The sequence below is a fragment of the Alligator mississippiensis genome, chromosome 5, assembly GCF_030867095.1.
Source record: "Alligator mississippiensis isolate rAllMis1 chromosome 5, rAllMis1, whole genome shotgun sequence".
In the NCBI taxonomy this organism is placed as follows: domain Eukaryota; kingdom Metazoa; phylum Chordata; order Crocodylia; family Alligatoridae; genus Alligator; species Alligator mississippiensis.
Window position 1 is genome coordinate 40,698,519 of NC_081828.1, and position 23,670 is coordinate 40,722,188.

At 46.5% G+C, this 23,670-nt stretch overlaps 2 protein-coding genes across 2 annotated transcripts; both read left to right on the plus strand.

Moving 5' to 3' along the window:
- The first annotated feature begins 10,867 nt into the window (after nt 1–10,867).
- On the plus strand, nt 10,868–11,799 carry LOC102565611 (olfactory receptor 13H1). The gene has a single exon (XM_014605143.2). It carries the CDS (start codon nt 10,870–10,872, stop codon nt 11,797–11,799), a length of 930 nt encoding a protein of 309 aa, XP_014460629.1. The 5' UTR covers nt 10,868–10,869.
- A 6,844-nt stretch (nt 11,800–18,643) lies between these two features.
- Nucleotides 18,644–19,576, plus strand: LOC102565840 (olfactory receptor 13H1). The gene has a single exon (XM_006268854.1). The coding sequence runs from the start codon at nt 18,644–18,646 to the stop codon at nt 19,574–19,576; it is 933 nt and encodes a 310-aa protein (XP_006268916.1).
- The last annotated feature ends 4,094 nt before the right edge of the window (nt 19,577–23,670 follow it).

Below are 23,670 nucleotides of genomic sequence, written 5' to 3' on the forward strand. Positions count from 1 at the left end.
GCAGCCACTTTTATGGTGAGTGAGATCAGTGCCCCTGCAGCCAGTGGGATTGACCACTGGAGGACCCCCACCTTGCCAGTGGGATCGGCCGCTGGGGGACCCCCCCCCGCCAGTTGCTGACTGGTGTCGGGGGGGGGCATGTGCGCCCCCAGAATCAAGAGGCACCAGACACCCATAATGCTGGGGCACATGGAGTGTCCCACAGAAGCGCGGGAGGGCTCCTCATTGTGGTTGGCAGCAGACCCTGAAGTGAACCAGAAACACTTCCATTCCACACCGAGCCCTGGGGAACCCCACTGCCCACATCCCTCCATGTCGAAAATTACCTGTCTACCACCACTCTCCGGGTGTGGCCCTCCAGCCAATTTGTGACCCATCTGACTCTGTAGGCATTGATGCCACATTTGCCTAATTTTTTAATGAGAATGGGGTGAGAGACAGTGTTGAAGGCCTTCCTAAAGTCCAGAAAGACTACGTCCACCACGACACCTGCATCCAAGGATTTTGTGACCTGGTCGTAAAAGGCAACCAGGTTGGTCTGACAGGACCTGCCTCCAATGAACCCATGTTGGTTGCCGCTAAGCATAATCTCCCCTGCTGGTCCCTCGTAGATGTACTCCTAGATAATTTTCTCAAAGAGCTTCCCCAGGACTAAGGTAAAACTAATGGGCCTATAGTTTCCTGGGTTCTCCTTCCTCCCTTTTTTGAAAATGGGGACTACATTGGGCCTTTTCCAGTCCTCTGGCACCTCACCAGAGTACCACCAGTGCTCATAAAGCTGTGCCAAGGGTCCCACAATGACCTCTGCCAATCCCCTCAGCACCCTGGGGTGGAGATCATCTGGACCTGCTGATTTGAACATGTCGAGTCCCACCAGAAGTTCCCTGACTAGTTTCTCTCTGACTGTGGGCCTGGGTGTGCCTGTCCTGGGTCTGTCCGGAATCCTGGTGGGGGGGATGTCTCAGTCCCTGCTCAGAAAAATGGAGGCAAAGAATTTGTTAAAGAGGTCAGCTTTGTTGTCTGGTACGACCACCAGATTTCCAAGCATGTCCTGCAGGGGCCCCATGTTACTCGGTGCCTTCTTTTTACTCCCTATGTATTTTAAAAAAGTACTTCTTGTTATCTTTGATCCCCCCTGTGGCCAATTGCTGAGCCTGGGCGGGGGGGATAGGGAGGCCCCCCATTGTACTCCCTGGCAGACCTGGAAGTGAACCAGAAGTACTTCCGGTCCACTTCCAGGTTCACCACTGAGCATGTGGAGGGCCTCCCTGCACTTCTGTGGGACGCTCCATCTGCCTCAACATTGCAGTGTTCACAAACCACGCTGGTACCTCCAGATATTTAGAAAAAACATTTAAAGCTGTGTCCATGTCTGAATCACTGATTCTCTGAATCAGCATTGAATCTTCAGATTTGGATTTGACCGAATCGAATCAGGGATAGTGATGCAAATTAATCGAATCACTGTCCCTGATTTGGGCTGAATCTGAATCCAAATTGAATAGGCCCCACTTCGCACACCTCTACCAGTTTCACTGTGTTACCAGGAATGATTAAAAGACACCATTTCCCCCAGAGCAGCAGAAGCTTTGCCTCCTCCATCTAGTGGTGGATCATAGTTATAGCTGTGTTGCTGTTTAATGTTATGGGAAGTGGAATGTGTCCAGAAGGAAATTAATTGGGGAGGGGGGAACTGTTTTAAAGGATTATAACAAGGTGAATTTAGTTACTTAGATTGTTTAACACAAGTTGGACCACCCAGTTTACTGGAATGATCCACCTAATGTTGTAGTTGTAAATTTATTCTAAATTGTTGTTTTGTTATTAACTATTGTTATTATATTTCTTTCATAGATTTCATAGATGTTTAGGGTCAGAAGGGACCTTAGTAGATCATCGAGTCTGACCCCCTGCCCTGGGCAGGAAAGAGCGCTGGGGTCAGGTGATCCCAGCCAGGTGCTTGTCCAGTCTCCTCTTAAAGACCTCCAAGGTAGGCGAGAGCACCACCTCCCTTGGAAACCCATTCCAGATTCTGGTAACCCTTACTGTGAAAAAGTTCTTCATGATGTCTAATCTAAATCTGCTCTCTGTCAGTTTGTGTCTGTTGTTTCTAGTAACTCCAAGTGGTGCCATGGTAAACAGAGCATCTCCTATTCCTTGCTGTCCCCCTCGATGAATTTGTAGACGGCCACTATATCCCCTCTCAGCCTTCTCTTGCAGAGGCTGAAGAGATCCAGGTCCTTCAATCTCTCCTTGTAGGACCTTACCTGCAGGACCCTAACCATCTGTGTAGCCCTCCTCTGGACCCTCTCAAGGATTTCCACATCCCTCTTGAAGTGTGGTGCCCAAAACTGAATACAGTACTCCAGCTGCGGCCTTACCAATGCCGCATAGAGGGGAAGTATCACCTCCCTGGACCTGTTCGTGATGCATCTGGTAATGCATGATAAAGTACAGTTGGCTTTACTTATCACTTCATCACACTGATGACTCATGTTCATTTTGGAGTTGACCATTAGGGCTGTGCAAAATTTCACCAGCCGTTTTGTTTCGACACTATTTGACCAATTTTGAGGTTGAAACAGCAAAATTGGAACAAAACAAAGGCCGTCTAAATAGCCTCTAAGCAAAATGAGGCTAGTCAAAATGTTTCAAAAGTCTAAACGTTTCGATCATAGGCTGGGGATGGGAAGTCAGTCCAGCTGGGCTGCATCCCTCTCCCCGCATGAACTAGCATGGGGGATGGGGAAGCAGCCCAGCTGGGCTGCTGTGACAGCTGAAAATTATGTCTGTGTGATAAAGGTGCTTGCTGAAGGCTCTATGAAAATTATACCAAGTGTTTTTCTGTATTTGTTTAGATATTAAGCTATATGTTGTTGCTAAAAGCCTAATTAAAGATTAAGATGTAGTGAGGCCTTGTATAAAGTAAGGCCTAGTAAATTTAGCAAAGCCTGAAAGTAGTAAGGCCTTGTGGCGTAGTTAAAATTACCTTATCAAAGGAATGCAAGGCTTGTACTGCTATTTGGTCAGTCTAAGGACAGTCGAAGTAAAAGGAATCTGAGTGGTTGTACGTTATCAGAACCATTCAGAGCCTTTAAATTGGCTGAAATATCTGGAAACCATTCAGAAGGAAGATACAGCTCTGTGAAAAGGATTAGTTAGCTGTTGCCTGGATCATTGGGCCTGTGAACCTTGAGGAGCCCAAAAACTGCATTCCAGGGTCCTTCCCAGTACCCCTTCGGACAGTGCTGTTCAGGGACGCCTGACTTCACTGAACTTTGTGGAAAGAGAAGCTTGCTGTGTATCAGGCATCAGAGGAAACTGCCGATAAGTTGCCGACGTGAATTACTTTTGTCTGTCATTGTTTGTCTTGTTACTACGCCTAGTTGTGTTTTTGTTAAGTCAATAAATCTTTCTTATCTTCCTACCCCCGACCATACTCTCAATCCCGAACCCTCCGCAGGTGGCTGGGACAGGCTGCCTTCTGCCCCAGTGCCATCTAGTGCTGGGGATGGGAAGTCAGCCCACCTGGGCTGACTCCCTATCCCCAGCGAAATGTCGAAACAGCGTTGAAACTGCCTTTCTGTTTCAACAGAACGGAACGGAACAGTAACAGCTGTTTTGACTCGAAATGAAATTTGATACAAAATGCTGTTCCATCGAACCGTCGAAACTCAAGGTGAAACAGAACGGTGCCATTTTGCACAGCCCTATTGACTATGACTCCGAGATCCCTTTCTGCTTCTGTGCTGCTGAGTAGGCCTGTGCGAGTAGACAGCTATTCAATCCGGCTTTGGATCCAGCCACTTTGGATGCCAGGGATCCAATCTGGAGCTCCGGATTGGTTTCCTGCTTCGATCTGGCCAAAGCAGCTCCAAAATTTCGAAGCCTCCTTGGAGATCCAGCCATAGGGTATAATGGGGAATCAATTCAATATCTATTACTTTGTTGTTTTTTGTCTGATTTGGATGACACCTACAGAGATAGTAGCCTGTACTTAGAGCATGAATCTTGCCAAGTTTCAAGAAGATCTGTGCAGGGGTTTGGGGGGAACTGTACCCCAAATTCTTGAAAGCAAAACTTATGTCACATGTGTGTGTCACCACAGCAGGGTCAAAACTGCAGGCCTGGTAAGGCCACAAAGTCTGCCAAGTTTCAAGGTGATAGGTGCACCTATCTTTCTGAAACTTGGCAGGCTTTGTGGCCTCATCAGGGGCTATCATCCCTGCAGTTTTCACCCCCCTGTGGTGTAATACACACACGTGACATGAGTTTTGCTTTCAAGAATTTGGGGTACATTTTCCCTCAAACCCCTGCACCTATCTTCTTGAAACTTGGCATGCTTTGTGGCCTCAGCATGGGCCACTATCCCTGGCATTTTTATCCCCTGTGGAAGCTCCAAACCACTTTGGAAAGCCTAAAGAAGCCAGTGCTTTGATCCAGACATGCTGCTTCAGTGTCCAAAGTGTCCAAATCTTCTCCAGATCTGAAGCACAGTCTGAAGCCTCACACAGCCCTACTGCTTAGGAAGTCATCTCCCAGTCTGTATGTGTGTTGGTGATTCTTTCTTCCTCAGCGCAGTACTTTATGCTTATCATTGTTAAACTGCATCTTATTCTGTTCTGTCCACTTTTCCAACCTGTCCAAATCCACCTGAATCCATTCCCTGCTCACTAGTGTGTTTACTTTGCCCCATAACTTGGTGTCATCCACATATTTGAACAGAATGCTCTCCACACCTTCATCCAGGTCACTGATGAAGATCTTGAACAGCACTGGTCCAAGGACTGAACCTTGGGAGACCCAACTGCCCACATCTTTCCAGGTTGATACAGACCCATCCACCACCACTGTCTGGGCACATCCAGGCCCTCTATGTATCCCTCCAATAGGTCAGCGCTAACTGTTGGTGGGTTGGTGTCCCTCCTGTGCCTGCCTATAGTCCAATTGTGAGATTTGTCTTAATTTGTGTTCAGGAATACAAAAGCAAAAAACTCATTGAAGAGCTCAGCTTTGTTCCTCTTATCTGTCACCAATTGCCCTAGTCTGTCCTGTAGGAGTCCTATGTTACCATGAGTCTTTATTTGCTCCCTATATACCTGAAGAAGGACTTTTTGTTGTCTTTAATTTTTGTTGCCAGACTGAGTTCCATTGAACTTTGGCCTTTCTGACTGACTTCCTGCAAGTGTGAGCTAAGTAGGTATACTCCTCCTTAGTAGCTACCCACTCCTTCCACAGTCTGTATGCCTCTTTTTCACCCCTAGGCTTTCCTGGATTTCCCTGTTCAGCCAAGAGGGTTTCTTGGCCCTTTTGCCTCCTTTTATGTGCAATGGGGTTGTCCCCTTCTCTGCCCAAAGGATTTTTCCTTGAGGAACAACCACCCTTCCTGGACTCCCATCTCACCAATGCTCTTGTCCTTCAGTGCCTCACTAACTAATCTCCTGAGCTCATTGAAGTTAGCCTTTTTGAAGTATAGCACTTCTGCCCTACTAGTTAACTTTCCCACCTTTTGCCTGACAGTGAATTCTAACAATTGTTGGTCACTATTCCCTAGGTTACCCTGTATCTGCAGATCTCCCACTAGGTCATCCCCCATAGCCAACACCAAGTCCAGTAGAGCATTTCCCCTAGTGGGACCATATACCTCCTGTGTTAGGTAAAGGTCCTGTATGCAGGTTAAGAACCTACGTGAATGATCAGATCTAGCTGGCTTTGTTTATTTATTTTTTTCTGTATATAAATTGGCTGTGTATAATAAAGAATAACATGTTCATTAGGTTCAGAGCTAATTCCTGGGTGATAAGGGACACACCTCTTCATGGGACACCTCAGTCAGTAGCCTGCCTGAGGGGCTCCCAGAGCTACTGGCACCGTGAAGACCCAAAATCTAGCACATCACCCAGCCTGAGCATGCCAGTGCAGTTACAAGTCTATGTACATGTCTATGTAGAATTGCTTCAGTGAATCTAAAGATCGTGGTATGGGGCTAGTGGTACTTTTCATCTTTCTCTGCTCAGTCTGAGTATGGGTTTTTTTCAGGTGCCTTCCTTCAGGGCACACTCTGGTCATGTTTGCCCCTTTCAGACCAGGTCCATTCAATACACCTCCCTTTGTACAAACAAAAATTCCTCAGATGGCCTGTCATCTGCACGCCTTCCTATCTGGTCCTGTGTGTAGTGACGAATTAAATGACACAAGCATACTTTTGAAACAAAGTGTTAGTTACTGTAGACAGTAGGAGCAACAAATTGCCAGACAACAACTTTCTACAGTCACCTTGGCCTTACCCACTTGGAGAAGCAAGCCAAAGTTGTCTCCACTTCTCTGGACCAGGGCTCAGTCTTTCAGCCTCCCTGTTCCTTAAAACCCCCTTTATCCACCCCTGCACCACAGACTGCTGGGATCAGGTTGGACAAAGATAAATGCTGTCACCTGCACTTCTCTTTAAATATTGGGAACTACTAGGCTGTAGGTAGTTACCACCTATCAACCTGCAGACACAGTCTTGCAGACACACTGCATACATGATTCTGAACTTAGTTCTTATACCAAACCAATGGCAACAAACTAGGTTCCAGGTGACTTGCAGGCTGTTTGTCCAAGCATGCATAGATTTATGGGGTGCTTGCTTAGGACCCCAGGCATTACATAGTTTCTTTGAGTACCCTTTCATACCAGGACCAGTCACATCATCTTAGTAAGGGCCAGCCCCTTTGATCCAAACTTTGGGTTACATTATTATCACCAGCAAGTCCAGATTAGTTCACCTCCAGATGGAGACTATCCCCTTGAAGGGAAGTATTGCCACAAGAAGTAAATTTTGGTGAGATAGGAAGCCTTTATAAATCAGGTCAGCATTTTGTGGAGTCATTTGGGATGCAGAATGCAGAAACCTTATGCCAGAATGGCCAAGTGACATGTAAATTAATGTCTGTATAAGCTAGAGGAACAGACACAGCCAATAATTTCCCTTGGAATCTGTCCTCTTTCTGTCTCTCTCTGTCTGTATCTTTCCCCTGCTATGTCATCAAAGTCTCTTCCACTGGGTCACTTTGAGTGGCATTCTAATCCAAGATTCCCTCTAAGGTGCGCGTGTGCGCGGCTGCGCACAACTAAAAGTGTGGCCACGCACAACCTTTTCAAGGCTGTGCACCAGGAGAGGCTGGGATGGGAGCCTGGCGCAGGCTTCACCGGCTCCAGGGAAGTGCTCCGCTCCCCCACATCAGCGCTGGGGAGTGGAGCACTTCCCCAGAGCTGGCGGAGCCCGTGCCAGCCCCCTACGCCAGCCTCCATCCCTGCCTTGCCTTGCCTCACCTCGGGGAGGAGCCTCTGTCTGCTCCGAGTGAGGCTCCGCCGGCTCCGGGACACTGCTCCGCCCCCTGACCCACATCGCCTTGTGGGGCGTGTTAGAATCTAATCTTTCCTGGTCATCTAAGACATCATTTTTGAACACCTACAGGACATTCTATTCCTGGGAGCTCAGCTGGACACACACACATGGACACATGTGTTGACTAAGCGTATTCAGTAGTTGCCATTACCCCCACACACGTATCTTCTGGATCCATAATGAACTTAGACACCTGAAAATTGAGTCTTTCAAAACCCCTAACTACACAGTCACACTGACTGATCATGCACCCCCCCCCCCCCCTTCAGACACATAACGGGCCTAGATGTGTAATAATGACTTGTCTAGAACCTGTGACAACCAGATCTAGCCTCAGGAGAGTCAGAAGTGCCTTTTATAATGTTAGTTACATCACTTTATTGTGTGTTTTTGGCTACAGAATCTAGCAGGCCTTAACTGTGCTCACCCAATCTAGCAGCTTCATGAAGACAAGCCACTAGTTTAGTTATTTTCTTGTTCATTTCAAATGTACGTAATGCACTTTGTGATTTTCACTGGTAATTACTCTTCACCTAGTACAGTACATATCTAAGTTTTCTGATTGCCAAGGTCTCCAAAACTGATTTATACATGGAGTTTGCCCAGTCTTACCCTGATCTGTAGTACCTGATTCCCACAGGGTGCAATTAGTGATCCTGAAGCATCCCCAAACACTTGGGAGCAACAGGTGCAGCTGTAACTGATAGTTCATAATATCCAAGAAAAGGGTGTAGAAAGCTGGATATGTGGTAGTGAAGTTGGAAGGGAGGAATGGAGTGGAATTGATGGATCTGAAGCTGTTTGATCCAGCTGAGATTGCTGTCTCTGCCCGGCACCGTGCAAAGTGCAGGAAACATGTTTTGGGCCCCATTCTCCTCAGATAAAGCTCTTTACATGTGATGCTCATGTCTTTGGCTCCTCACCCAGACAATTTTTTCTGGGCCTTCTCTGCATCTCCTACCAAGGTAATTGCAGTCTTAGTGGGCTTGACGCGCCCACTAAGACGCACTCTTGAAGAATCAGCTGCTTCCATATCTGCTTCTGTGTAAGACAGAACTGAAGCATACTGCACCGAGACCTGTGCTCTGGAATTAATTGCTTCTGCCTCACCCCTGGTGCCTCTGCCTTCAGCTGCGTTGGGTGGTACTAACAGGTGAGGGGAGCAGTTTCAGCCTCTGCTGTTTCTAAACAAGGGGTAGTCCTTTCTCCCTCTTTCTTGATGAAAGACTCTTCCTTGAACCTAGCCTTGCTCAAGAACAATCAGTGCCTAGAAAACATACAAGTTATATGCCTGCCTCTGAAGCTGGTGGAGTCAGTGTGTGGGGGAACTCTGGGGAGTGTTTTTCCAGGCAGTAAATGCTGGTGCTCCATAAAACTCTCTCTAGGGTCTGTCTACCAATTCCAGGAGATGCTGGTCACCACAACCTGTCAGGACTATTCACTCTGTATCTTCTGACAGTGCCCTGGGGTAGAAGAGGATATAAAATGTGAGGGAGGAATTCCTATTTCAGCCCTGCCGCACAGATCTCAGGCTGTTCTCTGGCTTTGTGCATAGTGCTGGGTGTTCCCACTGAAAGCCTGGGTTCAAAGGGCTTGGATGAAAAGCATGTCTCTTTTAGCTGCATAATTTCTTCAGTTGATTTTAAAACTAGAGGCTTTTGGAAGTAGTTAATACTTGTTTTTTTAGGGAGGGGTCACGCATAAAGAGTTGCAGAAATTTAACAAAAAGAATAACACACACCAAAGGCTGCCAGCCTGCAACAAAACACCCATTTGATATGACTTCCAACATGAGCAGTGTGCGACAGAGACAATCCATAGGTGAAGAGTTTGGATGAGACCAGACTCAGGGACAGAACCTGGCCAGAGTTACTGCCTGCACAGGGTTTGCACCTTGAACAACCCCAGACACCCTCAGAAGGCAGGAAAGACAGTGCTTGCTTCTTGTATCCTTGCAACAAGGTGTATCGCAGAATTCACAAATTTGTTAGAATCTAAAGGACTGTTCCATGAATGCTGCTGCTGTGGCTTTGACTTAATGGTGTTAGATTGAATAGTCTTGAGTGGCTGAGGCCAATATTTTTGAGATAGTAAATCCTGACAGGTCTGGTGGGCTTCTTTTGCAATTGTTTAAACCAAAATGAATCACATTAGTTTTTATGATGGTTGAAAATTCCCATCCTTGGAGGTGTCTGTGTACTGGGGAGGAACGGTGTTAGAGGCTTTTCATTAGAAATCATATAGCTCTAATGATCCAGGAGGTCTTTGACAGATCAAAGCTTTGGCAACTGTCCTGCTAGAAGCAAGATACAGCAGGACAGGTGGGTCATGCCAGCACCACCAGCTGACCCAAAGCCCTGGTTTGATTGATAACAGCAGATGGTGCAGCCATCAACCTCCTATTGCCAGACTTGCCTGACTGTCTCAAAGCCTTGAAGGGTTTGCAACATCTCTCATGCAGAGTGATCAGATCTGCTCAAACCTGATGAAAAAAAGTATTCCCAGTGCCTTTCCCAGTTGGTGCCTTATTTTTCCCTTTCATTCCAAACAAGATCCTACCTTATGCCCTTTTTCTATATCCTAAAGATAACTTGTCTCCAAGCTGTGGTCACCACCTCCGAGTACATTGAGTACTCATACAAAAAGTACACTCTCATATTTGTGCCAAAGCTGAACAGAGCTCCTTAGTATAAGGACTTCTTAATGAACAACATCTGTTAATACATTGCTTATAATTTTCAGCAGTCTTGAAGAATTAACTTTTCTGGGATTCTTTCTAGATGCTTTTGTAGGCTTCTTGACAATTTCTGTGGCCAAAACCTGGGTCCATGTTCTCCTGAGATGGGATCAAATGCCTGAATGGAAATTATTTTTCTGTAATTAGAAAGGTATGTAAAAATACTGGTAAATACTGAGTGAATACCGTGTATTTAAATTTGGGATGTTGGTCCATTTAAATTCTGATAGTATAAAAATTAATGAAATTTTTCATGAAATGCAATTTCCTTTGGTGTTGGAGAAGATTCTGGTTACAGGTCTGTCCCCAGTGCAAGTGTTACATTCCAGGATGTGGGTTAGAATGGGGAATTCAGGGGTCACATGGACATTCTGGACACGATGGCCTGAATTTTATTCAGGGTCAGCAATCCAGACACCTGGGACCCAAAATTCCAGAGACACTGTTGTGTGTACAACCCCTGCATGGGTTCTGGTTGCCTGTGTCTCATACAGACCACTTTTCTTACCAACATTGGAGCTGATAGAAAAAGCTGCACAAAAACACCATTTGAAGTATATGGCAGCATTATGTTTTATTCATCTCACAAATTTGATCACCTATGCTATCTTTTCTGATGTACCAGCAGTCAACTAACTTTTAATGATATCCAGAACTCTATTATGTTTTAGAGTATCCTCTTAACTGACCTGGATACATACTATGTCGTTTCTGTCCCAGCAGGTTGTCTTCCTGGAAAGCCATGACAGAGGGAAATGATACACTGGTGACAGAGATCATTCTGGTTGGACTTTCCTATTACCCTGAGACACAGACTGCCTTCTTTTGGGCTGTGCTGATTGTCTACATAATAACCCTGATAGGGAACAGCCTCATCGTGATGTTGATAGTTGTTGACCGCCAGCTCCACACCCCCATGTACTTCTTCCTCAGCAACCTCTCCTTTGTTGACATCTGCTACTCCTCCAGCTGTGCCCCTCAAGTCCTGGTGAGGGGTTTTGCAAAGAAAGCCACCATCTCCCTTAACAGTTGCTTGGCTCAAGGCTATGTTTCCATCTTCCTAGGCATAACGGAGTGCCTACTGCTGGCTGTCATGGCCTATGATCGCTTTGTGGCCATCTGCAACCCTCTGCAGTACTCTCTGATTATGAGTGGAAAGGTTTGCACCCAACTGGCTGCATTTTCCTGGGTCAGTGCCCTTCTTCTTACTATGATCCGGGAATCAGTCCAGCCAAAGCATTTCTGTAGAAATGTTATCAACCATTTCATGTGTGAACTACAAGCGGTCCTTAAGCTGGCCTGTTCTCATACTAGCTTTAGTCAGCTTGTCAACTTAGCCACTGCTCTACTGGCCCTTGTGGCACCCTTCATCTTCATCGTGGTGACATATGTGCTTATTGGCCAGGTTGTGTTGCACGTCCGTTCAGCCCAGGGCAGAAACAAAGCCCTTTCCACCTGCAGCTCCCACCTGGCTGTGGTCAGTATATTCTATGGTACAGCCATGTCCATGTATGTGAGGCCTCAGTCCAAATCATTCTCTGACAAGGACAAGCTCATCAGTATGTTCTATGTATTCATCACCCCAGTGTTGAACCCCCTGATCTACAGCCTAAGGAACAAGGATGTGCAGGGAGCACTGAAGAGGACTATCATGTGGAGAGTGTTGCATTGAATTGATTATATGTAACTAATTGTTATGTTTCAGAGATAACTGTACCTCTTATCCCTTCTCTTGTTTTCAGGGTGCCCTTCTAGGTGTCAGCTTTCCCCTTTTTGGAGGAGAAGTCCAGTATTCCCCAAAGTCCTTCACTTCTACTGGAATTTCCTCCCAATCACGTGTAGCTCACAAAGAAAAGGATGTAGCAACAGTCAAGCCAAAAAAGACTACATTTAAGCTTTGTAGGGGCATAACTCTCCCATGTCTAGACTGTGATTATGACTGTGATTGTTTCAGTGAAGCCTGGCACATCTGATGCTAAACACCAAAATGTAGTGTAATGTAGCTGTGTTATGGTATAACTGAGCATGTGTCAGTAACCATAAGAGAGGCAGTAATACTAGGATAAGTTCTCTAACTTTCATTGTGCTTCCTAGTTTATGCCTGTTCAATGTCAAACATGTTTACTGCTATTGTTGCAAAAAGATCTCTCCTGAACAGTGAGTTATTTTATTAGTCTCTAGTAAACTCTTTCCTGAAACCCTATGTTGCTATATTCTGGTTGGTACCATTTATGTTCGTAGAAGGACATATCTTGTACAATCCTTTTCTACATGAAGTGTGTTAGCAGAATGCTTATGCATCTCACAAAAGATCTAGAAACATGAGTTTGGACTTCATTCTGGAAATGTGTTGAATACAAGCTCCAGCTGTTCAAGTTGTAAATGGATTCAGTTATTCAGGCTGGAGAGACTCAAGTGGATGGACATGATGTTAGCTACATCACTCTGTTGTATGTTTTCAGCTACAGAAACTAATCAGCCTTAACCCTGATCACCCAATCTGCCAACCAGGTTGAGTTAAACTGCTAAATTAGTTTTTTCTTGTTCTTGTCAAATGTAGATCATGGAATTATTCCGCATTATTCACAACATCTATTGTTAAATAGCCTTCATCTAATTCAGAATTCACTTTCCCTATTTTAAGGGCTTCCAAATTTAGCCACACACAGACTCTGCCCAGACTTTTGTCTGATCTGCAGTGGCTAATTCCCACAGGGTGCCATTAGTGACCTATAAGCCATCTTTAAGCATTCACACATGATTGAGAATAATGGGAGTGGCTGTACCACCCTGACAGTGCCAAATGTCCAAGAGAAGGGTGTGGGGCACTGATGTGAGGTAACTGCCACAAGAATTGCAGTGCCAAAGTTGGAGGGGAGCAATGGAGTGGAATGAGTGGATCTGAAACTGTGGGATCCATCAGAGATGCTATCACTGCCAGGCAAGTATGCAAAGTATAGCAGACAAATGGTGGGGATTGGGGATAAAACAGAAGGGTTATGGTAATGTTCCCAGGAAGGAGCAGTAGGCATTGTAGCTGAGGAACAAATGTGGCAGTTTGATCAGAGATGGGAATGATGGGCTTAGATCTGAAACTAGATTGATTATGATTAGCTTTGAGTGTGAAGCCTCTTAAAATGCTCCCCCACAGCTGCACACAGTGTGGTGAATATGGTGGGTGGGGGGTTTGCCCAGGGGTGATGGCAGCCAGTGTTCCCCCTGCATGGGCAGCTCCCCCTCTGGTAGCCAGCATGCAGTCCTGGCCCCACTGCAGGCCACTCCAGCTCTGTGCCTTCATAGAGCCAAGGTGAACAGTGGGCCTGGACTGAGGTGAGGGGCCAGGGCAGGGGTTCCTGACTGATGGAGATGGTGCTATACCTTCACCCAAGCCCATGGCAGGGCCTGCTGTTGGGCAGTGGATGGCTGCCAGGGGACAAGCGGAGCTAGGGTCAGGGCCCGGGCAGCAGGCAGCATGAAGGTGACTGCCAGGGCCTGGACAGTGTCCAGCACCAGGTGGTCATCCTCCATGGCCTGTACTGCCCTACCCAGGACCATGCTCTGCTCCCAGAGGACCTCTACCCACTGACCTGCTGCAGCCTACTCCCGGTCTGCCCAGTCCCATGCTTCCTCTCACTGGTCCTGTGTGTCCTCATGACATCCTCCACCTGCCACCTGTCTTGGCAGGCCATGTCCTCCATTCACCAGGCACATACATCTGCCTGATGGTCCTTTGATGCTGTGACCAGTCAGTCCAGGAGAAGGGTCCTGTCCAGGGTCCTCCTCTGGCAGAGCCAGTGCATCCACATTGCCCCAGCTGCAAGTGGCGGCAGCCCTGAGACCACATCCCAGCAGCCAAGTGCAGCCTCTCTGCTGCATGCAGCTGTAGGTCCTGTAGAGCCATGAGAAAGAAGCTGTTTATATGGTTTGCAACATTTCTGAGATAAGATGGTCTGTACCAGGGGTTGTGTGGTGCCTAGCCTCAGATTGGGGGGTCCAGCGTGCAAATATGCACAGGGACCATAGTAAGTCGGCCAGGCAGACCCGGGGCCAGGCAGCTGTCAGCCAAACCCTTTATCCCTGCTTATTCCTTAGGGGCCAGCAGGTTTCTGGGTGCTGGTTGCAGGCAGGGCCAGTCCAAGGGTAATTGGCACCCTAGGCGAACTGTGTACTAGGCCTGTGTGAGTCAGCAGCGATCCAATCCAGCTTTGGATCTGGCCACTTCAGATGGCAATGATCTGATCCGGAGCTCCAGACTGGGTTTCCGCCTTGATCCCTGCCCTCTGCTGTCAAGGAGGACATCACTGCTGGCATCCACGTATTCCTCAGCATGTAAGAGGCCCATGACTGCATAGCTGCAGGGGCATGGGCTGCTCACTAAAGCTTTTCACTATCTCCTGTGTCCCTGCATGCTGGGGTTGGAAACCAGGGGCCAAGGGAGTGGGGCCAGGCCGCCTTCATCTGGCAGCTGCCTCCTGGGCCATCATCTTTCTGCTGACTCAGACTAGGGCAGAAATCTAGCCAAGAAACGTCTGTGGACAAAATGTCATCAACCACTTCACTTGAGAAGTGCAAGCATTCATCAAAATAACATGTTATGGCACACATATTAATGAGTCTTGTAACATGGTCACTGGTCTGATGTTCCTTGTTATGTTCTTTGTCTTCATCCAGGTGACATATGTGCACATCAGCCTGTCCATGCTGTGCATCCACTTGGCTCAGGGCAGAGCTAAAAGTTTCTCCACTTAAGGTTCTCATTTGACAGTGATGAATATATTCCATGGCATAGCCATGGCCATGTACCTGCAGTCTCTGTCCAAATCTACCTACAGGATGGTTTCCATGTTCTATGGTGTTGTGACTCCTGTACTGATCCCCCTCACCCACAGCCTGAGGAACCAGGACATGCAGGGGGTACTGAAGAGAACCATTTCAAGAAAACTGTCTATGCAGAAATGCTTCAGTGCATCAAAAAATCATGGTTTGGGGCTTATGGAACTTTTCATCTCCCTCAGCTGTATGTTTTTTTGGCTGTCTGCCTCCAAGGCAGATTCCTGTGATGTTTCCCCCTCTCAGACCAGTTCCATTCAATACAACTCCCTGGGTACAAACAAAGATTCCTCAGATGGCCTGTAATCTGCAGGCCTTCCTATCTGGTCCTGTGTGTAATGATGAATTAAATTATACAAGCATACTTTTGAAACAAAGTATTAGTCACTCTAGACAGTAGGAGCAACAAATGGCCTGAGAAAATGGAATTTAACACTATCAACTTTCTACAGTCACCTTGGTCTTACCTACTTGTTGAAGCAAGCCAAAGTTGTCTCCTGCATGTAGGATGATACCCCGCTTCTCTGGACTGGGGCTCAGACTTTTACCCTCCCTGTCCCCTTTCCTTAACACATCTCTTTGTTGTGTGTTTTTGGATACAGAAAATAGCAGGCCTTAACTGTGCTCACCCAATCTAGCAGCTTCATGGAGATAAGACACCGGTTTAAATTTTTCTTGTTAATTTCAAGTGTTCATAATGGACTTTGTGATTTTTATTGGTAAATACTCTTCACCTAGTACATATCTCACTTTCCTGATTGCCAAAGTCTCCATAACTTAGTTATATAATACAGCCTCCCCAGTCTTAGTCTGATCCCACAGGGTACTATTAGTAATCCTGAAGCATCCCTAAACACTTGGAAGCAATGGGAGTAGCTGTATCTATTTGACAGTTTATAATATCCAAGAGATGGGTGTAGAAAGCTGGATTTGTGGTGACTTGCACAGGAATTGGAACTGAAGTTGGAGGGGAGGAATGGAGTGGAGTGTGTGGATATGAAGCTGTGGGATCCAGCAGAGATGGTGTCTCTGCCAGGCACTGTGCAAAGTGCAGAAGACAAGCAGTGGGCTCCCTTTTCTTCAGATAAAGCTCTTTACTTGTGATGCCCATGTCTTTGGCTCCTCATCCAGTCAGTTTTTTCCTGGGTCTTCTCTGTGGAGACATCTGCGGAGACATCCCATCGCCTATGAATGTGACTGTTGGGCTTGATGCACTCACTAAGACGCACTCCTGAAGAATCAGCTGTTTCCATATCTGCTTCTGTGCAAAACAGAACTGAAGTGTGCTGCACTCAGACCTGTGCTCTGGAATTAATTGCTTCTGCCTCTGCTTTGAGCTGTGTTGGATGATACTAACAGGTGAAGGGAGCAGTTTTAGCCTCTGCTGTTTCTAAACAAGGAGTGGTCCTTTCCCCATCCTTCTTGATGAAAAGCTCTTCTTTGAACCCAAACTTGTTGAAGGGCAATCGGTGCCTAGGAAACCTCCAGGCTATATTCTTGCCTCTGAAGCTCATGGTGTCAGTGAGTGGGGAGTGTTTTTCTAGGCAGTAAATGCTGGAGCTCTATAAAAATCTCTCCAAAGTCTGTCTACCAATTCCAGGGGATATTGGTCACCACAAACTGTCAGGACAGTGGCCTGGATAGAAGGGGAGATAAAATGAGAGAGGGATATTCCTCTTTCAGCCCTGGCACAAGGATCTCAGGCTGTTCTCTGCTTTGTATAATGTTAGGTGACATTACAACTGTTTCTTTATCCCACTGAAAGCCCGGAGTCAAAGGGTTTGGAGGAGAAGCACATCTCGTTTAGCTGCCTAATTTCCCCAGTTGATTTTAGATCTAAAGGCTTATGGAACTAGTTATTTGGCACTTATAAGTGACCTCAACTCTTGTTTCTTTAGGGAGGGGTCACACAAAAAGGGTTGCAGAAATTTAAGAAAAACAATAAGACACACCAAAGGCCACCAGTGTGCAAAGAAAGGCTCATCTGTGTAGGGGAACCCCTGTTTGATCTGACATCTAGTCTAGAGCAGCGTGCAACAGAGCCAATCCCTAGGTGAAGAGTTTGGCTCAGAGCAGACCCAGGGACAGAACTTGCCAAAAGTCATTGCCTGGCTAGGGTCTGCACCTTAAACAACCCCAGTGGTGCTAAAGAGGCAGGAAAGGCAGTCCTTCCTTCTTGTGTCCTTGTGGTAAGGCACATAGCAGCAATCACAAATTTGTTGAATCTGACAGGGCTGTACCATGAGTGCTGTTGCTGTGGACTTGACTTAATGGTGTTGGACTGAAAAGTCCTGTGTGGCTGAGGCCAATATTTCTGAGATGGTAAATCCTGACAATTCTGGTGGGCTTCTTATACAATTGCTTAAACCAAAATGCATCCTATTATTTTTTATGATGGTTGAATATTCTCATTCTTGGAGGTGCCTGTGTATTGGGGAGAAACGGTGTTGTGGATTCCTCATTAGAAGTCATATAGCTCTAATGATCCAGGAAATCTGTGATAGATTGGAGCTTCAGCAACTGTCCTACCAGAAGGAAGATACAGCAGGATGGGTGGGTCATGCCAGCACCAGCAATTGACCCAAAGCCCTGGTCTGAGTGATGACAGCTCTTGGTACAGCTGTCAATATCCTATTGCCAGGCTTGCCTGACTGTCTCAAAGCCTTGAAGGGTTTGTAACACCTCTCATACAGAGAGATCAGATCTACCTAAACCTGTTGACAAGAGTATTCTCAGTACCTTTCCTAAATGGTGCCTTTCCCCCCTTTATGTCAAACAATATCCCACCTAATGCACATTTTCCATATTTTAAAGTTCAATTCACTCTCAGCTTTCTTCACCACCAATGCATTGAATACTCATAAAGAGAGGTCGACTTGTGCTACACTCTCATGTCTGTGGCAGAGCTGTTCAGAGCTCCTTAGTGGAATGACTTATCAACTAATATCATCCTTTAATAAATTGCTTATAATTTTCAGCAGTCTTGAAGCACTTACTTTTCTGGGATTTCTTCTAGATGCTTTTGAAAGGTTTTTTGACAATTTCTGTGAGCCAAAAGTCTGGGTCAGTGTTCTCCTGAGACTGGGCCAAATACCTGAATAGAAACTATATTTCTGCAATTAGAAAGGTATGTAAAAATGGTGGTCAATAGTGAATGAATATTGTGTATTTAAATTTGAAATGTTGATCCATTTAAATCCTGAGAGCAAAAATTCCTCAGAGATGTTTCATGAAACACTATTTCCATTGTTGTCTTGGATGAGATTCTGGTTACAGATCTGTCCCCAGTGCAAGTGTTACATTCCAAGATGTGGGTTAGAATGGGGACTTCAGGGGTCACATGAACTTTCTGGACATGATGGCCTGAATTTTATTTGAGGTCAGCAAATCAGATGCCTGGGACCCAAAGTGCTGTTGTGTATGCAACCCAGCTTGCTTGTCAGCTTTTCTTACTGACATGGCAGTTAATAGAAAAAGCTGCACAAACACACTTTTTGAAGTAGACAGCAGCTATAAATTTTATTCATCTCAAAGAGCTGATCGCCCGTGCTACCTCTTCTTGAGTACCAGCAATCCACTAACTTTTAATGGATATCCAGACCTCTATTCTGTTTTAGCATCCTTTTAACTAACATGCCTGCTTACTGTGTCATTTCTGTCCCAGCAGGTTTTCTTCCTGGAAGGCTATGATAAAGGGAAATCAGTCATTGATGACAGAGTTCATCCTGGTTGGACTTTCCCATTACCCTCAGGCACAGACTGCCTTCTTTTGGGTCGTGCTGATTGTCTACATAGTGACCCTGGTAGGGAACAGCCTCATCATGCTGTTGATAGTTGTTGACCACCAGCTCCACACCCCCATGTACTTCTTCCTCAGCAACCTTTCCTTCCTTGACATCTGCTACTCCACCAGCTCTGTCCCCCAGATAATGGCAAACTGCTTTAGAGAGAGACCCACCATCTCCTACAGCAGGTGCTTGGCACAAAGTTACATTTCCCTCTGTTTAGGCATAACAGAGTGTCTGCTTCTGGCTGTCATGGCCTACGATCGCTTTGTGGCTATCTGCAATCCACTGCATTACACTGTCATCATGAGAGGTAAGGTCTGCATCCAGCTGGCAGTAGCATCATGGGCCATTTCCTTCTTTTTGACATTGGCCCAGGTAGTGATACGGCCAAAGAGATTATGTGGACACAGTGTCATCAATCATTTCACATGTGAACTGCAAACATTGCTCAAACTGGCCTGTTCTGATACCCACATCAATGAGATGATCATGCTTGTTACCAGCCTCCTGGTTCTTGTTGTACCCTTTGTCTTCATTTTAGCAACTTACATGCGCATCAGCCTGGCTGTGCTGCACATCCACTCAGCCCAGGGCAGGACAAAAGCCTTCTCCACCTGTGGCTCCCACCTGACTGTGGTCACTATATTCTATGGCACAGCCATGTTCATGTACTTGCAGCCTCAGTCTAAATCTACCTTAGACCAAGACAAGCTTATTGCTGTGTTTTATGGTGTGGTCACTCCCATGCTAAACCCCTTGATCTACAGCCTGAGGAACAAGGATGTGCAGGGGGCCGTGAGGAGAACCATCACAAGGACAGTGTTGGTGTAGATTTGTTTAATTCCATCTAAAAGTCATGGTTCAAGACCAGCTGCACCTTACAGCCTTCTCTCTCGTGTCTGTGTGTGCCCTTTCAAGCAATAATTGCTGCCCTCCCTGGGGTAAATTCTCTTACTCTGCTAATTCTCCTACCAGTGTATTGCTATCTGTTTGCCATTATTATGAGTGCAGATAATCAAGTAAACACAGAACCCCAGGAGTGTGGAAGGATATCTGTTTTGGGTATTCAGGGCAGTTTAAAAGGTGGACAACGTAGAATCAGGGACTGGACATAGATTCCAGGCAATCCCTTAAACGGAGAGAAATTGGAAGATTTCCGTCAGGGAGCTTTCTGGAGAAAAGAATGCTAGGGGCCCCTCTTGTGCATACTGTAGGAGACTTACAGAAACAACAAAATGTGTGGCACCCCCTCCAACCCTCATTTTGAATTGGTTGCTTGTCTGTACTCTGTGCTTTCCACTGACAGAATGGTAGTTGCTGAAATCCTGGCAAAATTGGCTCTTTGATCCTGTCCAAACTGTTCATGATTTTTTTACCACATTAATTAACTCAAGATTTCACCATTGACACAAGATTTCAGGAGCTGCTGTTGTTTTTAACAAAAGAACAAGCTTGGCCGTGCTTATGATAGCACTGGCAGTATGGCTGACATGAGTACGTAGGAGAGATCTGTGTTTTGCATTTGCAAGACAAAAGGTCTGAAAGACAGTTGGGTGGTTGCAATTAGCCTTAATCTGGGATTTCAGTTAGGGACTTCCAAATATTTAATGAAACATGGCTTCCATTTGTGTCTCAGAAGATTTGGGCAACACAGTGCCATCTGTCAGAAAAGAAAGTATTAGACTCCAGGGTCTGGATCAGAATGGGGCTGGCTGGGGCTTGATTCCTTGCAGTTCTATCTAGAGTTAGACATGGGTGGGACTCAGAGAGAGATTACCCTGTGTGTGACCCCAAGGCTCTGCCAGGGTGCTTGTGTCTCACACAGACTAGTCTCCTCATACTCCTTAGCAGGTGATGTAAAAAGCTGCACAAAATCACAACTTGAAGTTGGCAGGGTGAGATATACGAATGTGCTGAATCTGTATGTGTGAATCTAAAGTTACTTTCTGTTGAATCTGTTAATGCCAATGCATGTATAGTTTTACTTTATGTTTACAATAAATTCTGTGCCTGTTAGTCTGGCCATACTCTTTCCTACACTCATGGCTGGAGCCATTTATTTATGAATGCCTTGGACAAATAGACAGCAATAATAAGCTTTATTCATCTCACAAAGCTCATGACCTGTGCTACCATGGCAGGAGACAATGATATGGGTGACAGAAATTATCCTGGCAGGGTTCTCCTGTCACCCCCAGGTACAGACTGCCTTCTTTCTGGCAGTTGCTGATTGTCTTCATGGCAACCCTGATGAGGAACAGTCTCATTGTAGTGTTGATCATGGCTGACACCCAACTCTGCACCTTCATGTACTCCTTCCTCAGCAACTTCTCTTTCTTCAATACCTGCTACTCCTTCACCTCTGCTCCCCCCAGATCCTGGCAAACTACTTTTCAGAGAGACCCACCATCTCTGACACTAGGTGCTTGGCCCAACAGTGTATTTCCATTTAACTGTGCATGACTGAGCACCTCTTCATAATTTCATAGTTGGTAGGGTTGGAAGGGACCTAAGCACAAACGACCACGGCTAGGTGATTATCTAGGGGTTGTAGAGAGACAGCAGCAAGGCACCAGACTTCCATGTGTAGACCCTGAGATGGTGCAGAGTCACTTGGAAGAACTGGATGCCTTTAAATTGGCAGGCCCGGATGAGCTCCATCTGAGGGTGCTGAAGGCACTGGCCGAAATCATTGCACAGCCACTGGCGGGAATATTCGAACGTTCGTGGCGCACGGGCCAAGTCCTGGAGGACTGGAAAAGGGCCAACGTGGTCCCCATTTTCAAAAAGGGGAGGAAGGAGGACCCGGGCAACTATAGGCCAGTCAGTCTCACCTCCATCCTTGGCAAAGTCTTTGAAAAAATTATCAAGGCTCACATTTGTGAGAGCCTGGCAGGACAAATTATGCTGAGGGGAAACCAGCATGGGTTTGTGGCAGGCAGATCGTGCCTGACCAATCTAGTCTCTTTCTATGACCAGGTTACGAAACGCCTGGACACAGGAGGAGGGGTGGATGTCGTATACTTAGACTTCAGGAAGGCCTTCGATATGGTATCCCACCCCATACTGGTGAGCAAGTTAAGAGGCTGTGACTTGGATGACTACACAGTCCGGTGGGTGGCGAATTGGCTAGAGGGTCGCACCCAGAGAGTCGTGGTGGATGGGTCGGTCTTGACCTGGAAGGGTGTGGGCAGTGGGGTCCCGCAGGGCTCGGTCCTTGGACCGATACTCTTTAATGTCTTCATCAGCGACTTGGACGAGGGAGTCAAATGTACTCTGTCCAAGTTTGCAGATGACACAAAGCTATGGGGAGATGTGGACACGCCAGAGGGCAGGGAACAGCTGCAGGCAGACCTGGATAGGTTGGACAAGTGGGCAGAAAACAAAAGAATGCAGTTCAACAAGGAGAAATACAAAGTGCTGAACCTAGGGAGGAAAAATGTCCAGCATACCTACAGCCTAGGGAATGACCTGCTGGGTGGCACAGAGGTGGAAAGGGATCTTGGAGTCCTAGTGGACTCCAAGATGAACATGAGTCGGCAGTGTGACGAAGCCATCAAAAAAGCCAATGGCACTTTATCGTGCATCAGCAGATGCATGACGAATAGGTCCAAGGAGGTGATACTTCCCCTCTATCGGGCACTGGTCAGACTGCAGTTGGAGTACTGCGTGCAATTCTGGGCACCACACTTCAAGAAGGATGCGGATAACCTGGAGAGGGTCCAGAGAAGGGCCACTCGTATGGTTAAGGGCCTGCAGACCAAGCCCTACGAGGAGAGACTAGAGAAACTGGACCTTTTCAGCCTCCGCAAGAGAAGGTTGAGAGGCGACCTTGTGGCTGCCTATAAGTTCATCACAGGGACACAGAAGGGAATTGGTGAGTATTTATTCACCAAGGCGCCCCCGGGGGTTACAAGAAACAATGGCCACAAGCTAGCAGAGAGCAGATTTAGATTGGACATTAGGAAGAACTTCTTCACAGTTCGAGTGGCCAAGGTCTGGAACGGGCTCCCAAGGGAGGTGGTGCTCTCCCCTACCCTGGGGGTTTTCAAGAGGAGGTTAGATGAGTATCTAGCTGGGGTCATCTAGACCCAGCACTCTTTCCTGCTTATGCAGGGGGTTGGACTCGATGATCTATTGAGGTCCCTTCCGACCCTAACATCTATGAATCTAGCCTCCTTTTGAAGACCCCCAGGGTAGGGGCGAGCACCACTTCCCTTGGAAGTTGGTTCTAGCTCCTAGCCACCCTGACTGTGAAGTAGCGCCTCTTGATGTCTAGCCTGAATCTACTCTTAGTCATCTTATGGCTGTTGTTCCTTGTTACTCCTGGTAGTGCTTGGCTGTTATTGCCTAGCATTGCTCTGTGTCTACCTGCAACCCTCTGAGTTCTGATACCAGTATCAATACCATATTCTCTCACAGCAAATCCTTTTGAGCAATTTCCTTGGTACAAACTGCGATGCTTTACCTGGCTTGACTATGTGTTGACAACTTGCAGGCTTTCCCTTCTGGACCTGTAAGTAGCAACATAAACAGTAACCCAAATAGTCCATCAGAATTAAACATTGTTATGAAATATTTCTCCTTCCTAATCTCAATATCAGAATGAAATAGAAGCCAGGAAAAAGGGATTTTCATAAACTCGAAGCTTTCAGGCATCTTGGTCTCCCTATGACTCATTCAGAATGAAGTTGGCTCCCCAAGTTAGGCAGACACCTCAACTCTGGTGATGTGGGTTCAGTCTGCTCAGAGCAGTCTCTACCTTTTCATCTCCCATTACTCAAAATTCTCTTCCCGTCTTATGTACCCAATGCCAAGCGAGACTGCTGAGCTCCACATGCACAAGAGGAACTTCAAAGCAGCTTTGCTATTTAAATACTGGAAATTAAGGTACAGGGAGTTACTGTCTCCCTTCCTGGTTACCT